At 36.1% G+C, this 8,589-nt stretch overlaps 1 protein-coding gene across 1 annotated transcript; it reads left to right on the top strand.

Moving 5' to 3' along the window:
- The first annotated feature begins 2,796 nt into the window (after positions 1-2,796).
- Positions 2,797-4,037, top strand: LOC149816688 (uncharacterized). Its single transcript, XM_089986784.1, has 2 exons — positions 2,797-3,025; positions 3,848-4,037. The coding sequence occupies exons 1-2, from the start codon at positions 2,804-2,806 to the stop codon at positions 3,932-3,934; spliced, it is 309 nt and encodes a 102-aa protein (XP_089842910.1). The 5' UTR covers positions 2,797-2,803; the 3' UTR covers positions 3,935-4,037.
- The last annotated feature ends 4,552 nt before the right edge of the window (positions 4,038-8,589 follow it).

Raw genomic sequence — 8,589 nt, 5'->3', positions numbered from 1 at the left:
CTGTAGCTGACAAGCTGTCGATATTTCAACGACTTGGGCATGCATTTGGTAGTTGCCGATCAAGGCTATTGACAGATCGAGAGCAAGATGCAGCACACATCTATATTCTTTTTAATTGTTCAGCGATCGACCCATACATCGAGTAAGTATATGTATATGCAACTCAATTATAAATCCTTTTATGTTCTATATGTGGATACATGGCTCGGTAATATAAGTATTTGTGGTTTGCAGACGATTTGATCTGGAGTTGCAAAGCAAAGTTTCACATCTCACTAATGCAGAAGTACAAAAAGAACGTGAAACTAAGTTTGTGGAGTGGTTGAAACAGTTGGTAAAGAAGCTAACATAAATTTTGTACTTATAAACAACACTAAGTTACTTAATTGATCGTGATCACAATAATTGTTTATGTCTGTGCGTAGTTTCGCCATGGTGATGTTAAAGATCAAGGAATATGTGATTTAGAAAATGGTCCGACCAAAGTTGTGCAATGCTACAACGGGTATATCGTAAATGGTTATCGATTCCATACAAAAGACTACGGTATAAACAAATCAACGATAAATAGTGGCGTGTGTGTCAAGGGTAGCAGCTACGGTGAAAATGAACATGATTACTACGGTGTTATAGAGGAAATAATGGAGTTGACTTACTTAGGCATGAATAACAGGGTTACGGTATTCAAGTGTCATTGGTTTGATCCAACTGCAACAAGACTCGACAAAGCTTCAGGCATTGTGGAGGTGAATCATAAATCCAGGTTTGGAACATATGAACCATTCATATTAGCCTCGCAAGCTCAACAAGTTTATTATACTTCATATCCGAGTATAAAAAAGTCAGATAGAAATGAATGGTGGGCAGTTTGCAAGGTGAAATCCAAACTATACCCCGAGTATGATCAGTTACAAGAAGATGAGTTAGCTGAAGACAGTGATTACTATCAATCAGATGATGTCTGTGACTTCGCTTATGGTCACGATGTTGCGCATGATATGCATGTCATATCTCCATTGGCTGATGAAACATTCATAGAGGAATGTGATCCAAATGATGTACCAAGTGGATGGGCAAACAATGAAGAAGAAGAAGAAGAAGAAGAAGAAGAAGAAGAAAGTCAAACTAGTGACGAGGAAGAATTCTCAAGCTAGTGAAAAAAATCTTATAATACAAACCTCTTTTTAAATGCATTGTAATACTTGATGTGAGTTGTATTGCAATACTTGGTGTGAATGATTAAAAATTTTATTTCAATGTATTGTAATACTTGATACGAATGATTCGAATGCATTGTAATTTATCTGAATATATTATAATTTATGCAATTAACGAATGATTTGAATTAGTGCAATACTTGATGTCAATGATTTGAATTATTTGAATGCATTGCAATGCTTGATGTGAATGACTTGAATGCATTGTAATACTTGATGTGAATTATTTGAATGTATTGTATGACATATGTTATTTGTTAGAATATGGTTCGTGGAGGTTATAGTGGTCGCTCATCCAGTAGTAGCCAGGCTCAACCTTCATCTTCACGGGCTCCTGTGATAGGTATATCATATAACTAATTAGATGCTTGATTAGTTCAAATGCACATTCTGAGAACTTGGTGTGTATTTTTTTACAGATGATGTTGCGCCTGTATACGACCCACCTACACCAGTTGATCGCACAAGTCAACAGCCAACACAGGAAACAGGGTCTTCACAGGCTGGCACAAGAAGACTCATTCGAATAGTGTATATCGATAATCGACCGTAAGTATTTTGTTTTCAATTATTGCATATCTTTTAAATATTTTATATTGATATTTACTGTGTAACAATTCATGTGCAGCACGAGGTTTGAGCCACAAGAAGTAATACGGGAGATTAGGAATTCACTTCTTCAACATCTACCAGGACCAGTTGCTCAATAGAAAGAGTACCCAAAGGAGGTATTAGACAGATTGTGGTCCTCATTCATGGTATACAGTTGTTCCTCATAGTTAATGTGTTTCATATTTAATTTATTTAAGCAATGTCTACTAACTTTCTGAAAATATTTGTAGGCTTCGAATCGCTTTGCAACTACGGTGGAAGAAAATGATGCAAGGAAGGTGTGGCAGAAGGTGGCTGCCAATCGATTTGCAGACATGCTGCACACTATGAAGACTGCAGCAAAAAAAGCATCTGGCGTAGTAGATGATCCATTACTGTGGAAGGGCCATGGTCCTATTACTATCAGGAGAGATTACTGGGATGAAATGTGCGATATGTGGGCGGGAGATGCATTTAAAAATCGCTCTGCGAAGGCTTCACAAAATCGATCGAAGATGCCCGAAGCCCATCTACACACAGGTGGATCTAAGACATTTGGGAGCCACCTAAAGAAAATGGTAACTCATCAATATATAATATTAATTTTATAAGTATAGTTGCAAATTTGTGTACTAAATCTTTTGTCATTTAACTTCGCAGGAAGCAGAAAAAGGAGGCAGTGTACCATATAAGGATGTGTTTGTAGAAACACATAAACGGAAGACCACGGGAGTCTTCGTATCAGAGAAGGCGAGAACGACAACGGTATGTATTAATTCTATTAATAATCATTGCAATATATATGCAAGTCATCATAATGTTATCATTAATTATTAATGAATACTTTAAACATTATTTTGTAGGAGGCATATGAGCAACAAATGGTAGAGCGATATGGTGAAGACGCTACTCAGCATCCATCATTTGATCCTACAGCATGGGTGACTGCAGCAGGTGAACCCAAAAAAGGTCGCGTGTTCGGGTTTGGGAGTAATATGAACACTTCACCAGTTATTGGTTCTTCCAGTTACGGCTCACCAACTTCTTGCGCCGACATAAGCTCCAAGCAGCCGACTATTCTTTCCGGTGATGATGTACGCGAGATCATTAATGAATCACTGAATAACTACTTCCAATACACTGTCGCCCCCTTTCTCCGAAATGAGATCAAGGCCGCTGTTCAGGATAGGGGATCTTCGATTCCAGGTCCCTCTCAGGTATAATCACATATATAGTTTTTTTGACTATCTTAAAGCACATCTGAGCATGGTAGAATCACATATAGAGTTTTTCTAGATGCCTTAGAACACATATGAACATGCTATAATCACATATTCAATTTTTTTACTGCCTTAGCACACATATGAGCATGATAGAATCACATATATATATATTTAACTTTTTGTCTGTCTTAGAGCACATATGAGCATGATAGAATCACATATAAAGTTTTTTTGATTGCATTAGAACACATAAGCATGCTATAATCACATATTCAGTTTTTTTACTGCCTAAGAACACATATGAGCATATTATAATCACATATTCTGTTTTTTGACTGCCTTAGCACACATATGAACATGCTATAATAACATATAGAGTTTTTTAACTGCCTTAGAACACATATGAACATGTTATATATCATTTATGATAGAATCACATATAAAATTTTTGGCTTTGCCTGCCTTAGAGCACATATGAGCATGCTATATTCACATATTCAATTTTTTTACTGCCTTAGCACACATACGAGCATGATCGAATCACATATATAGTTTTTTGCTTGCCTTAAAGCACATCTGAGCATGGTAGAATCACATATAGAGTTTTTTTATATGCCTTAGAACACATATGAACATGCTATAATCACATATTCAATTTTTTGACTGCCTTAGCACACATATGAGCATGATAGAATCACATATAGAGTTTTTTTATTGCCTTAGATCACACATGAGCACATGATAGAATCACATATAGTGTGTAATTTATTTCATTATATTTTGTTTATCAATACTGACTGTTCTTTTCTTGTGTAGGCTGCTAGCGATAATCAGGGTAGTGGAGCTGAAGGGACAGATAAAGACAATGAACAAGAAGACGCACAAAATCTTGGCGATGATTAGAGGACTGTGTTGAAGAAGTTCTATTTTTTTTATTTTTCCTAATTGTAATTGTTGAATTGTAAATAATTAAACTTCTTAGTTTTAAGGTGGAACGATTAATTATTATAGATACTTGTTATATGAATTTTTTTGTGTGGTTTGTTTTTTATTTACAGGAAATATAAATTGTACAGGAAATATAAATTGTACAGTTCTCCGTAATTAATTTTTAAATAAATTTTTTTTGATTTTTTTTCGTTTTTGCGACGGATTAGCGACGGATGATTCCGTCGCTATTCATATTAATCTAGCGACGGCTTAGCGACGGAATTAAATCCGTCGCCACGCCGTGGTCGCCGTTTAGTACCGGCGGATTGGCGACGGAATATAGCGCTCGTTATTCCGTCGCAATTAGCGACGGACTTGGCGACGGAATAATTCCGTCGCCAGTTAGCGTCGAAATATTCGCGACGTAAGCATACTGTCGCCGCGTTGTCGCTAATCCGTCGCTAACATGGTTAGCGACGGATTAGCGACGAAAGGTGGTCGTCGCTAATCTACTGCTCTGTTGTAGTGGTATTTACATGCTCATTCATTCTATCTAAGACTGTAAATGTAGAGTTTCTCATTTATAATCTAGCTATTATACTGTTTAATGGAACTGGAATTACACTAATCTCAAAAGAAAGATAATACTCTTTATACATTTTCCGCAAAAATCGAATTTTAACACCAGTAGAATACGCATATGGAAAAGAAATTCACATTGTATACAAAATGATGGAATATCAACATGCTTATCTAATGCTAGAATGAAATTTTTAGTATACTAAAGATGCATATATGTATACATACATATATATATATATATATATATATATATATATATATATATATATATATATATATATATATATATATATATATATATTTACTTGTTTATATGCATATACATGTGGATTAAATGCTCAAGAATCAACAAGGAAGTGAGTGGTAAAATGAAGACATTGCTAAAAAGGGCCTAATGCTATATAGACATTTGAAAATAAGCAATCATTTACTGAGGTGCCACCTAATCAAATAAATACTCATGGAAAATGAGATATAACCCAATAGTAAAGCACAAGTATTGAGAAACAGTGAATTTGTACAATAAAGATATATGCATGCTATACAGAAAGTGTTCTGATATATAAACAAAGAAAATAGACACCCTGCTGAAAACGTGCATTATAACATACCAAAGCAAAATGAGACTTGAAGCCATGATGATGCTGGGAGACACCAAAGAAAATATGGGAAATGACATAGCTAAGTTTAGAGATGTATCTTGACGATACAGAAAATCATAACAGCCCATAGGGCTATTGTGTTGTAAGTGTATAGTGATGGAACAGTTGGTAGTGAGGATGATACAGCATGGTGGATACAATAATACATAAGTATAAGATACGAAATGAAAGTGCGAAGTGAAGATGTAAGAAAAAATGGCAGGGTTGTGCGTCTGCAAAAGTTCCAAAAACTGAACAGAATATATGTATAAAGGGATTCCTTGAGCTAGCATGTATGCAGGACATACTGAGACATAAAATCTGAAACAATCATTGAGCTGGGATGTCTCCCATTCAAAATGTTAGCATTATTAAGACTCACCTGATGCGTTGAACCTCAATTGGTGCTCCTTGGAGAAACCCGATACACACAGCAGAGGATTTGACCTCCCTGATCTTCTCTTTCCGCTGTCAAAAGGCTTGAATAAACTGTTATGGAGTTGTTGAATCCATCTAGCTTATAATCAGCAGAGGTGGAGACGATGCTGGGATGTGATGGCTGGAGCTATATTGTGGTGGTATGGCAAGGGGTGGATGTTATACAATAGCTGGTAGATATGACCGTGAGAAAATGGAAAGTAGCTGTTAATCCTGCCCTTTTAGGATCAAAGAACGCAGTTGTATCATCTGGTCTGAGGTACCATCTCTTCATTTTCCCATTTTTGATATCCTGACTGGTCCATATGCCAAAAAAAAGACAGATCAAATAGCAGAGATCACAACTAACATGGAAAAACAGAAAATAAATAATTTTATCCATTTTCCTTTCAATTTTACTCCTCTTGGAAGGTGGATCAATAAAGTTCTGAATAACCTTGGTGTCATGTCTAGTGAAGATAACAACACCATAGATGTAGTCAGTGTTACGGAGCTTTGAATCCCTAAGAAGAATTGCTGGGGTGAAAGAGGGTTCTGCTCATCCCCATAATGCATGCTCCCCACAAAAGAGTAGAGGTGTGCATTTGGGTCTTCACACTTGATCACTGCCCTAAACTACTGGAAGCTAGATTCACTATGCAATTTAGAAGTTACTTCTAGTGCCTGATTCAACTTCAAATTTGTCTTGCCATCAAGATTCATCGTCTCTATATTGCATCATCATAACTGGATGAAAGCAACAGGAGATCAGCTGGAAAGAAATTGTCCTTCTCCACCTTCACAACATCTCCAACCTTCGATTATTTTTTTTATCCAGCATACTCAAAACTTCCATTTCCTTGGTGCACTTTTACCTTCCGATTGTTGAATTCAACATCCAGTTTGAATCTCCTCCGATCTTCCACAGCTTCCTTAAGCATGGTGACCCCAATAACAAAAAAACAACAAAAAAAAACAGAGGCAACAGAGCATTGACAGCACTATAAGGTGCCAATGGAGTGATCGCCAAGCAGCCAGCGTTATTTACAAAGTCTGCAAACTTCTGAATATGTGATTTTAACATTTTGAGCACTTTTTTTAAAATGAATGGACAGGCCAGCAGATATCGGCTTCTCATCTATATTTCTACAGATTTCAAATGTTTTTACTTTTTAATCAAAACCACTGACTGTTGAAACATAAGCACAACATGGCACTTTATTCAATATTCAACACTCACAGACCTGATAAATTCTAAAAGGCAGAGATTAAGCAAAAGCTCAAATAAAAGGTGATGGAACTAACAACAAAAAAAAAATGGACTTACATAGATAAATCCCCACATATCTCTTATAAATTGGGTGAGTCTTATGCAAACCTAAATAGTAAAACTTTTGATGAGAAGGTGGATAACCACACGATGGTATTTACACCTCTATTCCCAAATCTAAAACTACTTCTTTGAATGATATCTGAATCATTCTTATAGGTTTATTTTCCATCTACGTTTTACCTGGGCTGAACATCTTGAGACCCACTAGAACCAAAAAAATGAAATCCCCAAACTGATCCCCAGTATTAGCCAGGGTATTGCTTATATTTTTGTTTTTGGGGATGATATCCATACTATTATGCCCTATCTGAAGCCAAACACAGGGAGTGAAGTGCATTAGCAGACGTAATGAATCAATAAGCTGAAGAAAATACAACATAAAGGAACACGCAGGAAACGTATGATGGATATTTAATGAATGGAATAAAAATTAAACAAGGATAGATAACGCGGCATATTATAACTAAGAGGTCATCAAAACAAGACACCAGGTGAATAATTAGAGTAAAAACAAGGAGAATACATCTTCAAATTACAGAATGGTAGAAATGCAGTATTAGGTAATGTCAATTGCTAAAACGAGCCAGCAGTTTCAATTTACCCCTCTCAAAAGGATAAAGAATATAACAGAGGATTAAGACACGAACAAATAAAGTAAAAAAAAAAAAGTGAAAATAAGGAATCAAACCTTACGAGAGAAAGATTCAAAATACAAACAGAAGATCAATACTAAGAAAAGAAATCAAGCTACAAACAGAGGAAGAGAAAGAAAAACAAAAAGGAAGTCAAAACTAATAACGACGATAATAAAAAGAATTCATAGAGGAACCACAAAAGGAGGAGAAAAGAAAAGAAAAAAAAAAAGGAAGAAGAAGAAATAAAGAAAAATGTAGGAATATATTTATCCTGTTGATGTCGCAATATACAGGTCGATCTTGCTATATGCAGATCGACCCTGTAAATCATGCATCTAATGAGTAAAAAAAAATGGAAATGAAAGGAATATAACAAATTGAAAAGAAAGCTTGGAATGGCGATTTTTTTTTAGAGAATCTGATGAGAAATGGTGGAATTCTTACCTTGAATTAATGGAGAAGAAGGACCCAGGGAATGAATCTTCTATATGTGTTGCTGGAGGATGATTCTGTGGTCTGGTTGTAGTTGATCATTCCGCAGGAGGAAGGTGGGGAGGTGAAAAGCGGTGGATTGCTGTGGGGTTTTCTAGAAGTGGGATAATGGTGGGGTGAAGACGGTTGAGGAGGAAGAGATCCATGTGTGCTCCTTTAAAGAGGGAGAAGGAAAGATCTGGAATGGGGGTCGTTGGAGATGAGCAGAGGAAGAAGGAAATAGGCGATGTTGTTGGCGATGGAGGGCGATGGAGAGAGTTCTCCCAGAGGGAGAGAGAGAGCTAGAAGAAAAGGGGAGATGGGTTTTGGGAAAGTTCGAGAAGGAGGGGAAGAAAACTATTCGCAGGATTTTCTTTTTTTTGAAATTCCAAAACCAGGCTCTTTCTTTTAACGTTTTTCTAAAAAGGGGGTTTAAGCTAATCCATAAATTTTTTTTTATTAAAACTTATTTAAGTTTGAGAGAATTTCCAAAGATATGAGAAAATACGAAAAAAAAACTGAGGATTTTCAAAGGATGGAATCCAGACG

Source organism: Nuphar pumila, chromosome 14, assembly GCF_984573655.1.
Source record: "Nuphar pumila chromosome 14, dmNupPumi1.hap1.1, whole genome shotgun sequence".
NCBI lineage: Eukaryota > Viridiplantae > Streptophyta > Magnoliopsida > Nymphaeales > Nymphaeaceae > Nuphar > Nuphar pumila.
Note: the sequence above shows the minus strand (reverse complement) of the source record. Positions and strands in the feature narration are given on the sequence as shown.

What these genes read in the sequence shown, in the direction of transcription:
- LOC149816688 (XM_089986784.1), top strand. Translation starts at nt 2,804, where the DNA reads ATGAACACTTCACCAGTTATTGGTTCTTCCAGTTACGGCTCACCAACT. An exon ending in CGATTCCAGGTCCCTCTCAG is followed by an intron (nt 3,026 to 3,847) that starts GTATAATCACAT and finishes TTTCTTGTGTAG; the next exon opens with GCTGCTAGCGATAATCAGGG.